At 37.8% G+C, this 22,389-nt stretch overlaps 4 protein-coding genes across 4 annotated transcripts; 3 read left to right on the forward strand and 1 right to left on the reverse strand.

The window, feature by feature from the left end:
* Positions 1 to 1,110: 1,110 nt before the first annotated feature.
* Positions 1,111 to 4,987, forward strand: LOC110757830 (pentatricopeptide (PPR) repeat-containing protein). Its single transcript, XM_021959563.2, has one exon. It carries the CDS (start codon positions 1,198 to 1,200, stop codon positions 3,997 to 3,999), a length of 2,802 nt encoding a protein of 933 aa, XP_021815255.1. The 5' UTR covers positions 1,111 to 1,197; the 3' UTR covers positions 4,000 to 4,987.
* PYL7 (PYR1-like 7) lies at positions 4,533 to 7,840 on the reverse strand. The gene is made up of 3 exons (XM_021959564.2): positions 7,479 to 7,840; positions 6,496 to 6,711; positions 4,533 to 5,270 (listed from the first exon to the last, which is right to left on the reverse strand). Exons 1-3 carry the CDS (start codon positions 7,596 to 7,598, stop codon positions 5,055 to 5,057), a joined length of 552 nt encoding a protein of 183 aa, XP_021815256.1. The 5' UTR covers positions 7,599 to 7,840; the 3' UTR covers positions 4,533 to 5,054.
* Positions 7,841 to 13,696: 5,856 nt separating this feature from the next.
* On the forward strand, positions 13,697 to 14,971 carry LOC110757844 (BTB/POZ domain-containing protein At4g08455-like). The gene is made up of 2 exons (XM_021959582.2): positions 13,697 to 14,092; positions 14,421 to 14,971. Exons 1-2 carry the CDS (start codon positions 13,823 to 13,825, stop codon positions 14,832 to 14,834), a joined length of 684 nt encoding a protein of 227 aa, XP_021815274.1. The 5' UTR covers positions 13,697 to 13,822; the 3' UTR covers positions 14,835 to 14,971.
* Positions 14,972 to 18,314: 3,343 nt separating this feature from the next.
* On the forward strand, positions 18,315 to 21,290 carry LOC110757820 (alpha/beta-Hydrolases superfamily protein). The gene is made up of 5 exons (XM_021959553.2): positions 18,315 to 18,989; positions 19,110 to 19,631; positions 19,844 to 19,903; positions 19,991 to 20,407; positions 20,669 to 21,290. Exons 1-5 carry the CDS (start codon positions 18,315 to 18,317, stop codon positions 21,086 to 21,088), a joined length of 2,094 nt encoding a protein of 697 aa, XP_021815245.1. The 3' UTR covers positions 21,089 to 21,290.
* The last annotated feature ends 1,099 nt before the right edge of the window (positions 21,291 to 22,389 follow it).

Raw genomic sequence — 22,389 nt, forward strand, 5'->3', positions numbered from 1 at the left:
CAAGTCTTCAGGGAGATTGAACGGATATGCGCTTTCATGTAAGTGCTCCCACTTCAAGTTCTATTTTGTTTCCAGTCAGTCTTTCAAGTCTTTCGTCTTAATATAATCAAACATTATCATGTAAGCATGTTTCCTTTTAAGATATATAAATGAACCAAAAAAAAACCAGTAAAATTATTATGAGAAACAACAAAACTATAATAGAGAACTTGATATATAAAGGACCTTGTTATGATTATCATATACAAGAAAAAAAATGATGAAAAACGTACAAGTTATAACCCCATGATGTTCTTGGCCGCATCAACTGTTCACTAAAACATCTCTGCAAGTGATCAACTATTCTTAGACGACATGATTTCTCAGCCCAAGAAGCAGAGAAAAAATTGTATATATCCTAATCTCCAGCTCCATGAATTGGTGCCATATATAAGCCACCGGCAGTCACAAGATTGAATTCAAGGCTGAGCACTCACAAGATTGATGTTTCTGAGAAATGGCAAAGCGATTGACATCTCCGATCTTAAAAACGCGAATGAAACAAGTGAAAGAAAGTGTGGCTCTTCTTCATCATGAAGGAATACTTGTATTGAAGAAGATTCCAAACTTCTTATTGATATAGTATTGTATGTACAATTAAAGAAATAGTTTTAATATGTACTAATATATGTTACCAATAGTACATTGTGAGACTTTATGCAAATCGTATGTACAGATAGGCTTGTTAGATATACCATTATAGTTAGTAAAATATGTGATGAGTATAATATGTACGTGTATTATTGGACAAAATTTTAAAGATTACGGTGAAAATTTCAGCCATCATATAAAATTTTAAATGCGAAAAAATATAGATTAAATAGGCGATTCAAAATATAAAGACAACACCAAAATCTGACTAACAAATAGCAAGTATAAAGTATCAAACTCAACCAATTAAATTGCTTGCCCTTTTGATCACTTATACTCGGAGGCATAAAGGCTTAGTACTCCGGTCGGGCCGGACCACAACCCTGACTGAGCCGGCCGGTTCAACAGAATTACGTAGGAGGATGAACCTTATCCAAGAGAATCCAAATTTCCACGTGCTTTCCAGTTTCCAAACGCAGCACAAATGAAAGCTCCCCAGTATTCTCTCCACTGCCCTTTTTTCACTGCCAAACTACCTTGGCCTTCTTGGTTAACTATCAAACCTCCATGGACAAAGTAGTTCCATTTCACAACCTTACCACTCCTTTCCTTCAAAACCCACTAAGCTCCAAGCCTCCCACAAGCCACTCACCCCCTTCTCTTGCTCCTTGTGATTCCCAACTCTTTGCTTCTCTTCCATCTTCTTTGCCAACACTTTCTTCAAGCTTTACCTTCTTGGATGACTTGGGTGAACTCAAAACTTTGAATTCAGTGAAAGCAATGCATGCCCAGATGATAAAAATGTCTAACAAGAATTGTATTGATACCAAGGGAAAAAATTTGGTCACATATTACTTGGAATTTGGTGATTGTAGATCAGCTGCAATGGCTTTCTTTGTGAGTTCTGCACAAGATTACCGTTCATGGAGTTCTTCACTAGAGGAACTTAGAAGATTTGGGGGTGACCTACAAATGCTTGAGTTTTTTTGTGAGTTTCATAGTGGGGGATTGATGCTTGATAGCAAAGTTCTTTGCATAGTTTTGAAACTTTGCACAAGTTTGAAGCATTTGTGGCTTGGGTTGGAAATTCATGCTTGTTTAATCAAAAGTGGATTTGATTTGGATGTGTATTTGAAGTGTACATTGATTAATTTTTATGGGACTTGTTGGGGAATAGAAAGTTCCGATCAGTTATTTCATGAAATGTCTGATCAAGAAGACATTTTGTGGAATGAGATAATCAAGCTCAACTTGAAGAATGGGAGAAGTGTTGAGGCTCTGGAACTGTTCAGAAGTATGCAGTTTTCATCTGCTAAGGCCAACAGTACTACAATTGTCAAAGCACTCCAAGCATGTGGCAAACTTAGAGCTCTCAAAGAAGGAAAGCAAATTCATGGGTATGTTTTAAGATGGGCATTGGATTCAAATTTGTCAATATGCAATTCACTTATTAGCATGTACTCCAGAAATGACAGACTAGATTTAGCTAGGACAGTTTTTAATTCAATGGAAGATCATAATGTATCATCATGGAATTCAATTATCTCTTCTTATGCTGCACTTGGTTGTTTGAATGATGCTTGGATTCTTTTCAATAAAATGGAATTGTCTGATGTGAAGCCAGACATTGTGACTTGGAATTGTCTATTGTCAGGACACTCTCTTCATGGCTCATATGAAGCAGTCCAGGCCATCTTGCAGAAAATGCAAGACGCAGGCTTCAAGCCAAATTCAAGCTCCATTACAAGTGTTCTTCAAGCAGTTACTGAATTATGTTTCCTGAAACATGGGAAGGAAATTCATAGTTTTGTTTTAAGAAATGGGCTTGATGACTATGATGTTTATGTAGGAACTTCGTTAGTGGACATGTATGTGAAGAACAATTGTTTGTCCAGTGCTCAAAATGTCTTCATTAACATGAAGAACAAGAATATTTTTGCTTGGAATTCATTGATTTCAGGGTATTCCTTCAAGGGTCTTTTTGAAGATGCTGAACGGCTATTAGATAGCATTGGTGAGGAAGGAATCAAACCCAACTTAGTCACATGGAATGGTCTGGTTTCAGGGTATGCAACGTGGGGTCGCCATAAGGAAGCTTTATCAACGATTCATCGGATTAAAAGTTCAGGGTTAACCCCTAATGTGGTTTCATGGACTGCTCTTATATCAGGCTGTTCACAAAATAAGAATTACGCGGACTCCCTCAAGTTTTTTATCCAAATGCAAGAAGAAGGTATCAGGGCAAACTCTGCCACCATATCCATCCTACTTAAAGCCTGTGCAGGCCTATCTTTGTTGCACAAGGGTGAAGAGATACATTGTGTCTGTATCCGTAAAGGTTTTGTTGAGGATATATTTGTAGCCACAGGACTTATCAACATGTACAGTAAGTCAGGAAAGTTCAAAAGTGCCCATGAGGTTTTTAGGAAGATTAAGAACAAGACGTTAGCTTCTTGGAATTGCATGATTATGGCGTTTGCCACTTATGGCTTTGGGAAAGAGGCTATTTCTCTGTTTGATGAAATGCGAGGAGCAGGTGTGCAGCCAGATGCTATAACCTTCACAGCTCTGCTCTCTGGCTGCAAGAACTCAGGTTTAGTTGATGAAGGATGGAAATTGTTTGATAGCATGAGCACAGACTATAACATAGCTCCAACAATTGAGCATTTCTCTTGCATGGTAGATCTTCTTGGAAGAGCTAGTTATCTTGATGAAGCTTGGGATTTTATTCAAACGATGCCATTAAAGCCGGATGCCACTATATGGGGTGCTTTTCTTGCATCCTGTCGAATCCATAAAAACTTGGCATTTGCAGAGATTGCAGCAAAGAATCTTTTTGAGTTGGAACCTCATAACCCAGCCAATTACGTCTTGATGATGAACTTATATTCTATGTCAAATAGATGGGATGATGTGGAGCGTCTTAAAGACTTGATGAAGAATGCCGGGGTGAAAAATGGACCTGTGTGGAGCTGGATAAAAATTGATCAGGCAATTCATATGTTCTCTGCAGAAGGGAAGCCTCACACTGATGCAGGAAAAATATATTTTGAATTGTATCATTTGGTTCATGAAATGAAGAAATTAGGCTATGAGCCTGATATTAGCTGTGTACATCAGAACATTGATGAGGCGGAGAAGAAGAAACTGCTGCTAAGTCACACAGAGAAGCTGGCCATTACCTTTGGACTGATGAATATGAAAAGTGGAGAACCTATCCGGGTGATTAAGAACACGCGAGTTTGTTCTGATTGTCATACAGCAGCAAAATACATGTCATTAGTACGTAAATGTGAGATTTTCATGAAGGATGGTATCCGGTTTCACCATTTCAGAGAAGGAGAGTGTACCTGCAATGACTGCTGGTAAGAAGGGAGTTAGATGCTCTCTTGAATCCTACATTGCCATCACCCATTCTGAAGGGGAGGATACTGGATGCTTCAATCGGCTCTGAAAGAACTAAGATCAAAGCGGATGGGGTGAGAATTTTGACCTCAAAATTATCCTGTCTCCAGTGAATGGTCATTATAATGCACAAACCTTATCAGCAAGAGTTCAGGTTGTAGTGAAGTTTACACACTATTCTTTCACGTGTGTGATGACTGCTTAAGACAGTTTGTTAATAATGGAGTCCCTAAATAGGTATAGGGCTCAGCGATGCAGGGGTGCTGGACGGTTGAGATTAAATAATGGAAACTTTCTGTAGCATGTCAACCTATAAATGTTAATACAAAGTTAATGGAATTCAGGTTACCAGGAAGACCCTGACATGTACAAGTCCTCAGGGTTCCATATTTCACCGATATGTGCAGTGAGTTTCACTGAATTCTACAACATTAAAATTTATATAACAAAGAATATGTCATTTTTTTTATTGAAACTTCAACATATAATCCAAGTAGTTAAAAAACAGAAGTCAAGCAATTACAATAATTTATTAAGAATGCGAATACATAGGTATATACAAAACAAACTGCAACAGTGGTTCTTCCCCCCTGAATCCTCCCTGCACTACAAGATGAAAAACCCCAGTCCATAGATACCATCTCTTTCCAAGATAAATATTTACAGATCAGAGTCATACTAACATTAATACCACCATGCACGAAACCCAGGAACAATAAAACTCACAGTAGCTTTCCCTTTCCATTCATGGAGAGCTTATAAAAACCAAGAAAGCTCGTCCTTCAAATACAAATACGAGAAACCCCAGCATCATTTTGAGAGTAAGAAAGACTGTGCAAGAGCAATTGGAAAGAGAGTAGAAGGAGCTTCATCGGTCAGAAATGCAAAAACCAGCAATGTTCCCAAAACTTCTGTGAATGGAAGGAAAGCTCGTACTATCTCTACACAGCATCTGAGACAAAAAAAACATGGATGGTATAGCTATAGTCATCGTACTCCTGTGCCATCCCCCAAATCCACTAATGATTGATAGGTTCGGTTCGGTCCTGGACAGCCATCCTCTCTGAGACATCAGCCAAAGACTTCAGGTTGCACCTGATTAGGGCCTCAACAAAGTAGCATGTCTCATCCTTGGTATTCCCATCAGGCACATCCACTACAAAGGATTCAATAACAAGCGTCCCTAGTCTCCCATCAATAACCTCAGGGTGGACAGTAATAATTGACGAGTAATTCTGCAAATTTAAAGGACATATAGAAATGAGGTTAGAAAGGTATTCTCTTGCCACATAATAATACAGGAGTAGAGAGAAATTTTCAAATATTAAGGGAAAAACAGAAAATTAATTCACTTTTTATATAAATTAACCAAATGCATACTGCAGTTGAAGGCAGAGATGCTGGCAGCCTTGTCTGCCTAAAACAGACTGAACCAGACAAATATTGCTAAGGGCAATATTACACGTTTTAAGATTACATCTACAGACACATTCTGACTATTGCCAAGGGCAATCACCAAGGAACAAAATTTGCAGGCACCTGCCATTTCAAGGGCCGCATGTTACATGCATGGACCACCACAATGTAGCATGTGAGGTAATTGGTTGGGACCTAGACATGGCCCCAACGACGTCTAAGTGCCGGTGGCTGTCACCAACAAGCAGCTGTTGCCAGCAGTCCTGTGCAAATTCTCTTTGCTCTTTTTATAAGGAGAAAGTGGAACAAATCAATTACCGACTTTGGAACTGTGACTTAAGGCAACTCATTTTCCATGTGCTTAAGAACAGCCAGCCAGACAAATAAGCAGTGATGTCATTAACCAGTAACTAGCCATCTTGCTTCTACATTTATGAATACATGGAAAGACAAATGTTAAGTTTCTAGTGCATACTCTAATACTCAGATGGTCCAAGTCGTCAGGACCAGAGCTATTACTTGAATTTTGGCAAATGGATATATTCAAAATAAAATTTGACAAAAGCAATGAACTCCAAGCTAAATGGGGTCATTCATGACATATTCTGCTTACTAAAGAACAGTCACAAATTAACATAGATGAAAACCTTAAACATGCAGAAAGAAACAGTTCTGCGCCAAAATATCTTGTTTTTTCACTTTAGTTCTGCCATGTGTACCACAAGTTTTACTTTAATCTATCTAAAAACTAGCCATCCATGGTGATGTCACCAGTTATCAGTATGGTCATCTCCAACCAGTTACACAGACTGCACCATAAGTATACCGCTGGAGTTGTGGAATACACCACATTTGCACGGCATAATAACAAAAGGGCCAAGTAGACGGCCAGATTAGATTGCAAGCAGAGTGCAGCTATCTTAGTGGTATTTCTTACAATTCCTTTCACATCCACACCACCAGACAAGTTCACTTCCTATTATACAATAAAATGGATAAAGGAAGTCCACAGAAGTAGGCAAAAGAGACAAGAAGACTTCTTACCCTTAGCCTATGATCACCACCAACAATCTTGATGCCAAGAATGTGCTCATCATCATCAAGAAGCTCCAGCCTCTCAGTGCTGGTCGTTGCAGGAAGCCCAGATTTAACATTCACTTCTCTAACGCTCCCAATGCCAAGGTCCCCTTTCATGGTGCATCGGCTAACAAAGGGCTTGTACTTCTGCGGTTGATCAAATCTTCTCACCAATGACCATACCTGATAAAAGACAAGATCAAACATGAGTTAGGCGTCAAAGCAAGAGTTGCGAAACTTCTACTAGATCTCTGCCATTAAAATATTAGCAATTTGTTTGGTTACTGAGAAAGTGCAAGAAAGGAAATTGTACCAACTTGCTTTTCTCTCAGTAGAAGCTAAAGTTTGAAGAAATAAATGGAGAAAGAAAAAACCATTCAATTCTTAGTTTTTCTTTTAGACTTTCTTACGACTTTTCAGCAACCATATGGATTATAAACTTACAAAACAATACAACAATCTGTGGAAGGGAAAACTTCAAGACATATTAAGCCCAGCTATTTAAAATTCAATTCCCCTAATCAGATTGCAGCCTCCAAAATGGCATGCAAACCAAACCAGCTGAAGCTGCATGTCAATTATAGTACAAATTATCATCCTCTGTTACCAAAATTACTTTCAGTAACCACAAATTCATTGAAAATAACAATCAAACTCGAATCTTAAAAAGACCCAAAAGGCCTAATTCTTAACACATACCCGACCCAATTGAACCATAACAACGAAAACCCAGAAGAATAAACATAAAAAAGAAACCAAAAACATCTTCAAATCGTCCCCAATTTCCCAGATCTCCATAAACCAAGAAAGTCAAACATAGCAAAAATCATTTCTTTAACAAAAGTCAAACAAACCAACATCAACCAAATCAAAAGAAACAGAATTCAGAGCTCGACCAGACGGTCCACAGAGAGAGAGAGAGAGAGAGAGAGAGAGAGAGAGAGACTTACGAGATGCGCAGGGGCCTTGATGTGCCTAACCAAAGCCGAAGTGCACTGGGTCTCTCTGGGCTCATGCCTGTGGTGCCTTTGTATGTACTGCGCCTCCATTGAATCACCACCACTGCTCATTTCTGATAAATTTGGTTACTTCCAATCCCAATCTCTCAAACTATTTCTTTCTCCACAAATGAGGATATCAGAGAGGCAATACAAGAAGACAGACGCTTCCAGAGAAAGACAGAGAGAAAGAGTAAAAAGCTTTTTCCTTTATTTATTTTTCTCTCTTTTATTTCTTGTAGACAGAGAAAGAGAGAGGCAAAAAAATAAGTACAGCCTTAGCTTAGCTTGGCGGGTTATCAACAATCCATGAGAGAGTCCACTCTCTCCACCGACAATACAATTTTTTAATCTATATAATAAGCCCAAAGCCTGCGTTTTTCCTTTGGGCCCATTATTGGTTTATATTTTAAAAGTGCTTTATGCCTTTGTCAGATTATCTTCTTCTTTTTTTATTAGTTTAAAATAGGAAAAAAAATTGTACATTTTCTCTAGCGTTACATGATGGTGACGGTTTTGTTTGTCACAGTCCACTCTCTGCCTTTGAATTGGGTTGGTTGGCCAAGTGGGTGCTTTTATGGGTATAGCTTTTGGTTTTAGTGGGTTTGGGTTCTGCTGGCTTTTGTTTTATTAGCCACTCAGTAAGTGGATGATTTTTAAAGTCAAGATTTGAGAAGTGGGGTTGGGGATGATGCCCACTTGCTTGCTGCTTTGCTTAGTTGCTAACATGACTGTTACAGATCATTTATCATTTTTTTCACATTATTTTATTAGCTTAATGTCATGAGAAGGAAATTTCCTATAAACCCATCACCTTCTTTGGGTGGATTGCAAAGAATGCAGTCCATGGAAAGGCCTCAGCTCAAGGGCAAATTTGGAAGAGAATTATTACATCATCTCATACATACATTAGTTGCTAAGATATCAGGGTTCATCCTGTGGCTATAGATCTCAGGTTCCTTATCTGAATTTTGTACTTGTACCTAAAACTGAATTATTTTATGTTGTTACTTTTCAGTACAAATTCTGAATTCATAACGCCAAATTTTTCAAGGCTAAAAGTCATTTGTGGTCCCTATAGTTTATTACTTTTACTCCTACAGTCCCAATAGTGTCATTTGTAGTCCCTATAGTTTATTACTTTTACTCCTACAGTCCCAATAGTTTCTATTTGATCAATTTTATCCCTTTAATTTTAATTTCAAGCAATTCCCCAACCACTCTAGCAGCCTCTATGTAGCTTTTCTTATGCTTTCAAGTCCCAACGTCCATTACCTCCAATATTGAATAAACAATTGTGTGACTTTTTAGTCTTAAACTCTAGCTTTTGTTTTTTGAAATTTGGGCTCATGATGAGAGATTTTGGGCGATGCATGAAATTAGGCTTACAGTTTGATAAGAGTGAGAAAAAAGGTGGATGTGGTGGAGGGAGGGGAGCATAACGTTGGCTCGGGAGGGCGTGGAGGTGGTTGTGGGGTTGGTTGGGTTGTGGCTAGCTATAGGGTGGGGAACATGTGTGTTAAGAGGATGAGGTTGGGTCGGGAGGGGGTGGAGGGATGGGATGGGATCAAGTGGTTGGGAAGGGGCTGCAAGATTGGACCGAAATGTCCCTCTTAATTTTATAGAAATTAGGGATTGAGTTTGAATTGCTTGGAATTGAAATTACATGGACAACATTGATCAAATTGAAAGTACATGGATCTTACTGGTAAAATTGATAATCTACAAGGACAAAAGTGACTTTTTGCCCTTTTAAAAAACCTCAAACAACGACGTTTTAGTTGTAAGTAGTTCGACTCCCAAAAGGTATTATCTATTTTCCCAAGTTTATGATGCATGAGTTTAATCCATTATATCAAATACTATAATAATGATAACCAATTCAACTAGATCATAAGTTTTAAAATCCTTATTTGTGGGGTTACCTATTGGAGGGTTAAAGATCCAAATTGTTATATCTAAGATTAGCTCCTACTAACTTGCCAATTAAAGACTACTTAGAATAAATTGCATTCTCTCTTTTACAAATTATGTTCACACAAGTCAAAGGTAGGTATCTCATTTTGGCCATAAAACCTTACCTCTTTTACAAATTAAGTTTGTTTTATCTTTTGTAGCACAACACATTGCAAGACATTAAAACATGCTATCTCTTAGGAATCAAATCATCCAAGAGATAAGATCAATTAGTTTGGATAAGATCATAATTGCACTTGGGGTTTCCAATTCCTCAAGTCATCTTGGGTTTTGATCCTCTGAGTTCATCTATAAATGGGAAGGGGGGCAACGAATGCAAGTAGAACGTTTTGTAAACCCTAAACATGGATCTTTATGCCCACTAGGGTTTCGTCTCTTTTTTCCCTGCTACTAGTGCAAGTGTCGCTTCCCTTTAAGCTTTCTGTGTGTTGCCACTTGCTTTTAAATTCCTCACACTTGCCATGTGAAATCAAAAGGAGACAAGAGAGCTGACAGTTTGGTATATCATGAAGCAAACCCCCAATTCTGCCCACTATTTTTTCATTTTTTAAATAGTTTTTTTCTGGTCCATGTTTTTGTCATTTTCTACATTTATAAACATATGCCTTTTCTTGCTCACTTCTAACGTATTCTGTCATTTTTGCAAGCCACGTCTTTCAGGACCCCACCTCCACTTACAACTTTCTGCCAGTGTGTCTTATTCTTTGGTAATATTATTTTCCATCAATATAGTTTTGTAGGTGTTTTTCTCTTTTTCCCCATTACCCCCCTCACCAGACTCGTTTTTTTTTTTTTTTTTGGGTTGTGTGGTAAATATGAAACATTACTCCGTGTATAAAACATGTTTGTTGGCTATGCTAGCGGATGTGTTCCTCACTTGACATCCGAGTTCAAATTCACCTTCCTGCAGTTTTAAGTAGAATATCGTTTGTATAAAATAAATAAAAAATGTTTGTTAGACAAGGGACAAGCCTTTAGATATTTGATAAAGAAACAAGGGAATGACTTTAGATATATTTATAAGACTGTAATAAATTGAACTCTTTTACATTTCCAAATGTTTTGGGGTGTTGAGCCTGCATGTTTATGGGTTGGGTTTGATTGATGTATACAAGAAAAAGAAACCGGGGTTTGGTAAGCCATCACGTGTTGTGTGCATATATCTCTAGAAGAACACGTGACTCTCCCACAGTTGCACATACAATGAATCAATTACGAGGGTCTCGAATTTCTTGAACACAAAGGCAATGGCGCATCTCTCTTGCTAAAAATACTGCTTTCTTTCTGAGGTCTTTGTTACAGCACGTGGACTCGGTCACTCAAATATTAAAAAGTGATTATACAAATGAAAATAAAAAGTGATCAAGAATATAATGGCGATTTTAGCGATATTTAAGGAAGGTGTGTGGATCAGCGGTCTTAAGTTTGAATCCCCATATAGTGTAGTATGTGTGAAATCTTCTTCCTTATGTAGTTTAGACTATCGATGATATTAATAAAAAAATTCAATTTCAATATACACGTAACCTATTTATATATATATATTCACATTTTATGTCTAGCAGCAATGTTTGCATACACACATAGTTCTAGCATATTTATGTAATTGCTCTTTCGAAATTTCATGATCAATAGACTGTAGAATAGAAAGAAAAGTCCATTTTTCAAGTCTTTGATAAAAAAAAGAGAGACGGTAAAGTCATGATTAACAAGATAGTTACCTACCCATCAACTTCCAAGTCTACAATTCTGTTCGTGTTATCAATTCATCCTCTTTCTTTTTTAATAATATAAAACTTTTTTTTCCATTTTCAGTGTCAATTGCAAAGCTCTCATCATTGCCGCCCCCCCACCCCGACCCCAAAAAAAGAAAGAGAGGCTTTCTTTAGTCTCAAGATAAGAAATTGAAGGCAGTTGGTGAAGGAGATTCTGTTGTAACTTGTAAGACTTGTCCATTCATATATTTCAACTCATGCATACAAATTTCCTCCAATAATGGGCATGCAATGCAACCAGGACATGGAAAAAAACACCAATATAGGTTGTATGGGGCAATACATACGGCGCAAACACGATTGGGAAATCAAAAAATTTCAAAGGACAAATTATTTTGCTTTGAGTTTTCTTCTTACCATTGTCTAGACAATCGATCTGTAGTGAATTCATTGGATCATTCGTAAAGTGGCTCAACCCTTGCATTGCATGCATAAATCAGGTGACATCACTCTTATGGGTATATATATGTAGAAAGTTTCATTTGAAAAGCTCGCTGTCGGCTCACTGTGCATTGTATTTTAATAATCCGAACCGTATGAGTTATGAATTGTCTTTATAGGAGTTATGAATTATCTTTATAGCTGAAAAGACAATTACATTTTGTGTAGTTCGTTATATCCAAATTGCGTTTGGATAAACCTATTGATAATATCAAGCTTACTTTGGGTGGTTACTAGACAAAAGAGGTAAAGGGCCAATAGGGTACGAAGAAAAATGAACAAGGACGTAATATTGTAGAAAAGGGAAAGCAAGAGATAAGATTCATGAAGCTAATCTTATTCTTCTTTATTGTGTGTTAGGAAGTTGATGAAGCTAATCTTAATTAATTAATAAATAAATACAGCAAAATTTCTCGAGTCAGGACCACAACTTCAAGTTAACCTAACTCCAACAAAGTTTTAATTATGAATACAAAACTCCAAAGTAGTATACATCAAGGGGGGCATGCATGTGAGGCCAAACGTGTCATCTTAGGGTTGGGTCTCATGCAAAGTTTCAGTCAATTATTATATGCAAACCCTACCGCACACACCACAAGTAGAAAAACCCTAATTTCTGGATTGCTTTTCTTTTTCCTTAAAAAAAAACTAGTTTTCACTTTCAGGTACAAGCCTTGCTTTCAAAGGAGTTACTTTGATTGGATATTTCGGAGAGGGGTAGGTTTTTGATACTTTTGGCTGTTGTTGGCTAGTTGCTGATGGGGGTGGGGTGTGTGGATAAGGTTCTGAGCTTCAATGTATGCCATCAAAAGTAAAAGAATATGCATCTAGAATCTACATCAAACCAAAAGCATCTGGCAATCTACTCTTTGTTTTTATCGACGTTTCCATCCACTGCATCTTTTTCTTTTTCTTTTTCTTTCTTTGACCTCTTTTGAGAGATTTAAGCTTTGGATATTATGTTTTAGGCTACGGTTTTGCATAATAGACTAACCCTTGGCCGGGTGTGGGCATGGACCCCGAGGGCGACGGCTTAGGGCCGTAGACCAAAGGGGCCAAACAAAATTTATATTCGTATATGTTAAATATAATTATTGAAGTTCATATTGAAAGTGATTTTTGGAGAGTTCGAAATTAATGGCCCAAATCAAAATCACTTCAAATCTTGAACAATACAAGGGCCAACATTTAAAAATTATTAATTTACTTTGAAACAACAAATATGCAATTAATCAGTTTGATGGGTTTTTTTGTTGTTGTTGGAATTATATTATAGTTTGCATTTGTTAGTTTATTTCAATTCAACAACTAAGAAAATACATGTGTAAAATATTTATTTCTTGTTAAACTATGATTACATACAAAGTCAAATTAAAGGTGTCATTTTAATTTTTGGTCATGGGCCACTCAAAAGTCAGGGTCGGCATTGTAGTACAGCCACGTGGTATACATCTTATATACGTGTTCTTGACAGTCCCAATCCAATGTTTGTCGCAAACATGAGACGATTACAACGAGATTAGATAAGATTGAAAAGAATATCAAGTTTGAATCACATCGCTCCAATTTATATTAAAGAGTAGACATTGATATAGTGATCAAGTGACTTAATGAGGGAGCACGAGGCGAGAAAGTTTTCTCATTACCCGAAAGTAGATAATGAACTTTCCCAAATCTAGCCCAACTCTACAGATTTTTGTGTCTGGTAATCAAAGCCCAAATATGACCCAAGAAAAGTAAAAATATCTGGTAATAAGGTAAAGCAGCACTCTGCCACTTACACACCCAATCTTTTTGTATGAGATACCAAGCCCAATTATATGAAAGGCCCAATCCTACAAAATCTATTCTTCACCAAAAATAGAAAAATTAAAAAGTTTTCCGCTGCCGGGTTTGATGAATATAAAGGAGAGATAAAGAATATATAAACGAGTTTCCTTGGGTACTTTCTAGGCTTAAGCGAGACGTAGCCCTTAAGATACAGGGAAAGCAAAGTGGCGGGCTCTTTCCAGATAAAGTAGTCCAATAATTCAGTGACTCGTAATTGAAAGGAAAAGTAAAGCGCGGAGATGAAGCTAACAAGCCAGCATAAATGATCAATGGATGAAAATGAAATTACATGTTCTTGAAATTTCTTCTCTGTTTTTGTTTGTCTTCGAACACCGCAACATGAAGTGCATGACTTGCAAGGGCAAATACGACGGAGATGCCGGCGCCTGCAAGCAGTGCTATGAGGACCTCAAGGCTAAGGTCGCTCTTCTCACGATGCCCCATCAGTTTTCCATAAGCTTCGCCCCCGACCTCTCACTGTTTGCCTGTGACGACGGCCATCCCGACGGCCCTGTACAAGTTTCTGCCCATACGGTCGTTTTGGTCAGTGCCCATTTCTCCAACTTGCTACTTTACTTCAGCAGTGATTTTTGTTCAAACATTTTGGTGGCTTTACTTTTAATCATCATTTCTCGTTCCTCACTAGACATTTGGCAAACCTTTGATTATATGGACGGTGTTGTGATGCTATGTGGCCTATGACTCTATGAGCATCATAATTCCTTTAATGTTTGCTCCTAATTATTGTTGATCATATTCAGACAGCTTTTCACATGTTCCTGGGAAAATATTATTATTCTATCTGGTTTTTGTCCAATGTACACTTTCAAATTCCTTTTGAACCATGTCTATTTTCGCTGCACTCGATTAGGCAAGCCGTTCTCCGGTGTTCGGAGCCATCCTTGACAATGGGGCAACAGAAATCCATTTCTACGAATTGATGCTCGGAGACCTTTGTGACTTTGTCAACTACCTCTACACGGCCGAGATATGCCTTGACCAGAAATTGGCCCGTACACTCCTTGGAGTGGCTGAAAAGTACCAGTTGCATCATCTCAAAGACTTGTGCCAGAAGTTCTTGGTGTCCAACCTCAACTGGGACAATTCACTTGCGACCTACACCTTCGGCCACGATCGTAACGACAAGCAGATCATCGACGCAGCCTTGAAGTTGATCACAAACAACATCGAAAAGCTTGCTTCAAGCGATGAGTACGCGGAGCTAAAGAGAAGTCATCCGCAACTTGTAATCGAAATCTATGAACGTCATTTTGCATCCTTATGAAATTTGTTGTTCGAAATCTATGAATATTTTTTGTGTATTTTTCTATTTCTAGAAGGCCATATTTATAGTACAATATTATTGTATTAATAATTGGCACAAATTAATGCAACATAGAGGAGAGATAAAGTATATATAAACGAGTTCCCTTGGGTACTTTCTAGGCTTAAGTTAAGCGAGACGTGGCCGCACAGCGCTTGAGTGCCACGTCATGCCGAAGGAATTTGGAGGGAAACAGGAGGTGCAGCAGAGTATACTAGCGGGTGAACGAAATGTGTAAGCTACTGGGTTTGGGTGGTTCATGCAACCGCACATCTGTCCCCATGAGACGCTCTGCTTCAACCGTCTGTATGACTTGGGACAAAAGGTGTTTATGAGGAGGAGGAGTTACAATCTTATTGTGACACCACCGTCCCTCCAGGTGCAAAAGAATGTATAGCATTAATTGACAAAAACAACCCTGATTACCATACATATTTACACATGGAAATGTTTTTCCTTTTCTTTTTTGGTTTGACACATTTTATTTTGTTTTAGAAATATACCAAAATAAGAAGAAATATGATATGTGATGTTCTAATAATAATTTTTTATCATTAAAGACACTATTGATAAAATATCATAAGATATACAACGGAGACTCATAATGATCAATTTACAACTCAAACGCGACTAGACTATCAATAACATAAATATTATCTTAATTAAGAGATTTGTATCATATTTATTAATCTCATCCTCTATTACATAGGCAATCATCCTTTAAAGAAGTGATCATGTTGACGAACACACCTGCCCTGCAAGAGGTTGATTAAACATTTGTAAATTTCAGATCGATTTATTCTTCATAAAAATTTATTTGTTTAGACGAATTCCGTGATGTATAATGTGATAGATATATATATGATACAAAATAAGATTCTTGGTAATAGTTATGGAAGTAGCATTAGTCGTACTTCTTCTAATATTAAGAGTTGATATATCTTTGTATCAACATGTAATTCTCAATCAATTTTATGAAATCAAAATTTCAATCACCGATATGTAAGGTTTGTGAATTATCTATATATAAAGCAAAAGGCAAAGAATGGTAAAACATTCAAAATACCAGAAAATACCCTTGGTTAATACAAACATTAAGAATTGAAATTATTAATTAAATAAGGATAATTTGATAAATTCACATTTTTTCATATTTAAAAAAATTAAAATGAAAAGAAAAATCAGATAATGGCCTATTTTTATGGAATACAACTACCCATTATCCTTTTCAATTCTAAAATAAATGTTAATTTTTTTTAAAAAAGCCTCTCGTATGCGCGGAAGCGCGTGCGGAGAAGTTAGTATGATATAATAGCCACCAACCCCATTTATAAAAATTAAAATATATATTAAAAAAATTCATAGGGGTATTTTCGACCATAAGAAATTGGTTCGAAGGTGGCAGCTCCTCAAGTAAAGTCCACGTGAACAGATTCTTCATGGCTGTTTCTATAACCCCTTAACATATTAAAACCGGAACCTCTAATTATAGTAAAAGCCAGATCTTACTCTCAGAAAAACAAAGCACAAGGAGGAAGAAGAAGAAGAAGAAGAAGAAGAAGAAGAAGAAGTCTCCGAACCACCAAGTCCAAAACAGATCTCACTCTGTATATACTGCATTTTCTCACAGAATTTCAGGCATTTTCAAATTGGCTATAGCTGCATTCTCACTCTGTATCCACCAGCTTCAGTCCTCTATCTCCTTCACAATGTGATGCCATGGAAGACATGTGAAGGGTAGGGTTAATTCTTTGAGGTATATATCTCCACTTTACTCATATTTCCTTTTTGGGTTTCTTTTCTTGTTTCTAAATTTTCATTTTTGGGTTCTTTTTTTGTCTACTTAGAAAAAAGTTTTGGGAACCCTTTTGAAATTTCTTGTTGATTTGTCTCTTTTGGGTTGTTTCCTTCAAATCAGAGACAGAAATCTTTGAAAAAATCGTTACCTTTTTTTGGATCTTTGAGTCATTTAATTTGTCATGAATGATATGAAAGTTTGGTTGGGGAGGGTATGGTTGAGTGTCATATCATCTGTCACATCCTTAATTTGATCAAACTTATGATGCTTCCCTAGTTCTAGTATTTTCTGGTTTTGGAGCTAATCAGAGTTTTGAGTCTTGTGAGCTTGTTTTAATAAGACTGTCGACTCTAAGTTCTGTTAATTAACTTAATTACGATGCTTTCGAGAGAGGGGAGTGGTTAGAAGATTTGTCCTAGAATCTCAAACACAAACAAAGATTATGGGTTTGTAGGTTGGAGGAAAAAGTGATTATAAAAAAACAAATTTATTGCAATCCCCAAACAGATTGCAAGGCGGACAATTTAAAGGTTGGTGAGAGATTCTTGTCAATCGGGTGAGCCAAGGTAAGCCATTGAAATTGACAACAAATAACCAAATCCTTTTTAATTCCAAGTGACAAAGACAGAAATTGTGGTTGGTTTTAATTTGGTATCACCTCCATATGTGACACTTATGTGAAAATCCACACTTCTTGCTTTATGTTTAATGAGTGTTCATTTGGATTGGATGTGGAATTTTTAATTTCTTTATTTATTTTATGGACATACGTGGATTCGATCGATGCCAATCCTCAAACCTAGGACATGCTGATTTTTAGTTGTATCATAAAGCCAACAAATATAGAGAACCGACATTTCTTTATTTATTTTTGATATCCCATTGGAATGGAGGAATTTAAAAAAATGAACTTGAGTTTTAACAAGAAGATCACATTGATTGCAAAAAGTATAGAAATATTACATGTAATGTATTTGAAATGAGTAGATACAATCTAATATTATGAATTTGAAATACGATTAAATTTGAACACGGTATACATACAAGTACAAGATTGAAGAAAATACATTGTAGAGGATACTATTTGCTCAAATGCAATCTCGTTTTAGGCATAAAAAGTTGCATGGTTTTTCACGACAGTATTGTCCTCAGGTGGGGTTTTATTCCTCAACTATATGCTTATGAGGGTCAAACTTTAAATACGTATGCTACATTGGATTTACGATATGATCATAGTAAAAGGCTAAACTATATACACGTAATGTATTTATTATGTTCTCGAATATTACTACGTCTTACTTTGTCTAATTCGCATGCCAAATGACTTTAAACCCCTCAACCTTGGGTTACCACAAAGTTGCATTATATGAAGATTGGTAGTTTGCCTTGTGGACAAAATGGTAGTTTCATAATGCTTCCGTGGTTAACAAGGAGAAGATCGCTGATTAGAGGGGAGCACTATAAAACTCCATTGCCATATGTTGATTTGCTTTCAGGAACTCGGCTAAAAAGCAATTAGGAGTTCAGGAACATCTGATCCTCTTATGGGTTACAAGTTGTTGGCTAAAAGAGTTTAAATATTTTCCAGGCAAGTCATCCCTACATAGGAAGTGAACCTTCATTGCTTGTAGTTTGGTGCAACCATGGCATGCAGTGCACTGGTTATTCCAACCTCTCCGGCTTCCTCCAGGAGAACAGAAATCTTCAAAGAGCACAGTGGTCTCCGGCGGTCACACTCTAGCCAAGACCTTTACAATCGTGCTACTATCCGGAGGTCTTATTCGGATAACCATCTTTGTCACTGCATTAATCGTATCCATGCTGCTTCAACACAACCAAAACTAAAAAACAGCCGTTCGATGGGGATTTTCCCATTTCAATTTTCGAGCTCCATTCTCCCAAACTCGGTTCGATCATTCTTGTTTGATCCAGACACGAGTAAGCATATGAGCGTAGTGGAGAAGGACATGAATATGGTGGAGAACTCTGAGGAGAGTGCTGGTGAAGAGGAGAGAAAAAGAGCCAATTGGGTGGAGAGGCTTGTGGAAATCAGAAGTAAATGGAGGAATAGGCAGAAAAAAGACGTTGCGGATGAAGACACAAACGACAACTTTTGTGTCAATGGTGAAAATGGTGATTGTGAATGTGGTGGAGAGGAAGGTGGTTGTGCAGTGGATTATACTTCAGAAGAAGATGATGGAGAAATTAGTCCTGAATTTTTCTCAAAATTTTTGGTTAGAGTACCATGGTCTGATACCAAGCTTTTTTCTCAGCTAGCCTTCTTGTGCAACCTGGCATATGTGATCCCACAGATCAAGGTACGTTTTTGTTCTGCATGGTTCAGAAGTCATAGCATTTACAGAAAAAATTTATAGTGAAACAGAGGTTGGATATTTCAAGCATGAGGAAATAAATTCACACTACTAATGCATGTGCAGGCCAATGATTTGAAGAGGTATTATGCGCTACAGTTTGTAACATCTTCATTAGAAAAGAAAGCCGAGGCAGATGAAATCAAAGCAAAACTTGATGAGGACTCTACTCGTGCACCTGTAGCTGCCGAATCTAGTGAATCCAATTCAGAGAAAGCGGCAGAATCCGAGCAGAAGTGTTCAATCCGTCCATCTGTTGCTTACAATATTGCTGCCTCAGCTGCGTCTTATGTGCGCTCAAGGGATAAGGATAGCCTTCCCCTTGGGTCTAAATCACAGCAGGAGGGTGATGGCGAGAATTCAGGCAGAAATTGTGAGAATTCACGGGAGGAAGGAGGGAGCTCACCTCGAAGCTATAAACCAGAGGTGGCTGTTTCCATGGCAGCATCGACAATGACAGTAATGGTTGCAGCAGGGGAAAGGGAGAAACAAGAAACAGCAAAGGACCTTCAGTCACTCCACTCCTCACCTTGTGAATGGTTTGTTTGTGATGACTCCAGTACATATACTCGTTGCTTTGTGATTCAGGTAATGTCTTAGCCCTTGATCCCACTTGATCTGTGTTTGACAAATCATTAACTCTACCTTCATTTGGCAATAGCTCTACAAGGTCCTTTGATATCCAATTAATGAATTAAAAAGGCAGAGTTCAAGTGGCACAATCTTCTGATTTCTGAAACAAAGAGATAGTGTGCAGCAGATTGGTAAATACTTAACATGCAAATTATTTTTGCTTGCAGGGTTCCGACTCCCTCTCTTCCTGGCAAGCAAACCTCTTCTTTGAACCCACCAAATTTGAGGTACGCATAGATTTGGATTCCCCACTTGTTAATGTTGCATAATGAAAGAAAATGAGAAACCACTGACAACCCAATGTCCTTGTACAGGGGACAGATGTACTTGTTCACAGAGGAATCTATGAAGCAGCAAAGGGAATGTACGAGCAATTTATGCCGGAAATAATCGACCACTTGAATAAACACGGTGAGCGAGCAAAACTTCAATTTACAGGTCATTCTCTTGGAGGAAGCCTTTCTCTTTTAGTCCACTTGATGCTACTGAGTAGGAAGCTTGTAAAACCCTCCACTCTTCGGCCAGTTGTCACATTTGGCTCACCATTTGTGTTCTGCGGAGGCCAGAAAATACTTGACCAACTGGGCGTGGATGAGAATCAAATCCATTCCGTGATGATGCATAGAGATATTGTCCCTAGAGCCTTCTCCTGCAACTACCCTAACCATGTGGCCACACTTCTCAAGCGTTTAAATGGCTCATTTCGGTCACACCCTTGTCTGATAAAAAATGTAAGTATCGAAGTCCACCAAAAATAGATAGGGTTATGGCTTTAAACTCATCTGTCATTTCCCACTCTAACCTCAAAGAATGCCATTCGTGCACAGAGTAGAGTTAAGACCAGAATCTGTAAGGACCAACATATGTAATCAAAAGGCTTTATAAAAAGATATAGGAAAATGTAGAATTTGATATAGATAACCTATCTACTGAATTTGAAGTACAAGCAAGTTTTCTCATTCTCTTCTTCTAATGTCTGTGTTTTTGTGCAGAAAATATTATACTCTCCCATGGGTAAACTATTCATTCTCCAACCTGACGAAAATTCATCTCCTCCACACCCTCTACTTCCTCTGGGGAGTGCCCTCTATGCTTTGGACAAGACCCAATGTGGATTCTCTTCAAGTCTACTTAGGGCTTTCTTGAACTCCCCACATCCACTAGAAACTCTAAGTGATCCTACAGCTTATGGTTCAGAAGGTACAATCCTACGAGACCATGACTCGAGCAACTATCTAAAGGCTGTGAATGGAGTCCTAAGGCAACACATGAGGATGGTTGTTCGGAAAGTGAGAAAACAGAGGAATATCTTGTGGCCACTACTTACTTCACCATCTCCACACTCATGGAACCATGAAAATAATCTAGAGAGCAGCGGGTTGGCAACCAAGGAGATACTCACAGGAGTTTAGTTCCATTCTACTTAGATTTTTCTACATGCATATAGGAGATGTTCATATGAAAATAAGTAGAGGATTTAATCTGTCGTCTCTGTTTTGTCGTGTACATCTCTTACCTCCTAACCATCTCTGTATCTATGTAAATCCTCCAGTCCCTGTTGTTAAGAATTGGTAAAAAAGGTTACTAAACTGTGGGTACAGAATTCAAATTCTACTGTAAAGTATTTTCCTTTAATCTCTTCTTTTGTGGGTACAGATTTCAAAACAAAGAGTATACTAAGCACAAGATAATTTCAGACAACATCACCACCACAAAATGGACGAAAGCTGACCGTTAACTTACATTACCAAAGTGAACTTACACCGTTGTTATGCATTTCCTCATTTTATCAGAGTCAAAAGTGAACTTCCTCTTCAACACTTAGTCAAAGGTGGGGACGGGAAGAAGCATTCCTGCCACATGACTTCAAAGCAAATAGATCAATAAGTAAATGTAGTAAATGTAATTCACCCTCTGCAGCCATCCTTTTGCTTGTCGCACACAACGCACTTCTTGTTCTTTGAATGGTGCCGTGAATGAAAAGCGGAAGGGTTAGAAAACACTCGAAAGAAAAACGTGGAAACAGAAAGACTCTATTATATTTGATTCATAACCCATCCCTGTAATCAGTATATGCATGGGCCCCCTTTATACAACTTTTCATTGCCAGCTTTCTCACTGGCTGATCACATTTGCCTTCTTCCTGCCTAGACAACCATAGTTCCCAATTTTCCATCTGGAACTAAGAAATAAACACCATTCCGACCACTAGCTCTGTATCCTCCCAAAGTAACAATCATAACCATCTTTGCTAGTGGTAGCAAATCAAGCAAAGACCAATAATAACAATAATGACAGAAACAAAAATTACCATACGCATATGGAAATTTGAGTTTGCAGGCTATGATATTTAAGTTGAAGAAAATGAACCCATAATATATTTTGAGCAAAAACAAAGAATGAAATATAGGCCTTCAGGCCCAAAATTTGACATATGAAAGTGTTTCGAGGCAATACAATGAGAAATCAGGAAGAGATACACTGATCAGGGGAGTATATGCTAATTAAAGTTTAAAACTTGATAAAACTCTAAGAAAGAAGTTGCTTTTGAATTTCATAACTAAGCCCAAACCTGTTTAGCCATGCAAATGCTACAGCTTTGTCTGAAATACCCAGAAGTTTTTTTGAGCGCCAGCAGCAATCCCCCCAAAAAATGGGGGATTGAATAAGAAGAAGAAGGCACCTGCTCTGCCGAACTGGTCACTGGGGTGGG

Source organism: Prunus avium, chromosome 2 (assembly GCF_965620075.1).
Source record: "Prunus avium chromosome 2, drPruAviu1.hap1.1, whole genome shotgun sequence".
Lineage (NCBI taxonomy): Eukaryota > Viridiplantae > Streptophyta > Magnoliopsida > Rosales > Rosaceae > Prunus > Prunus avium.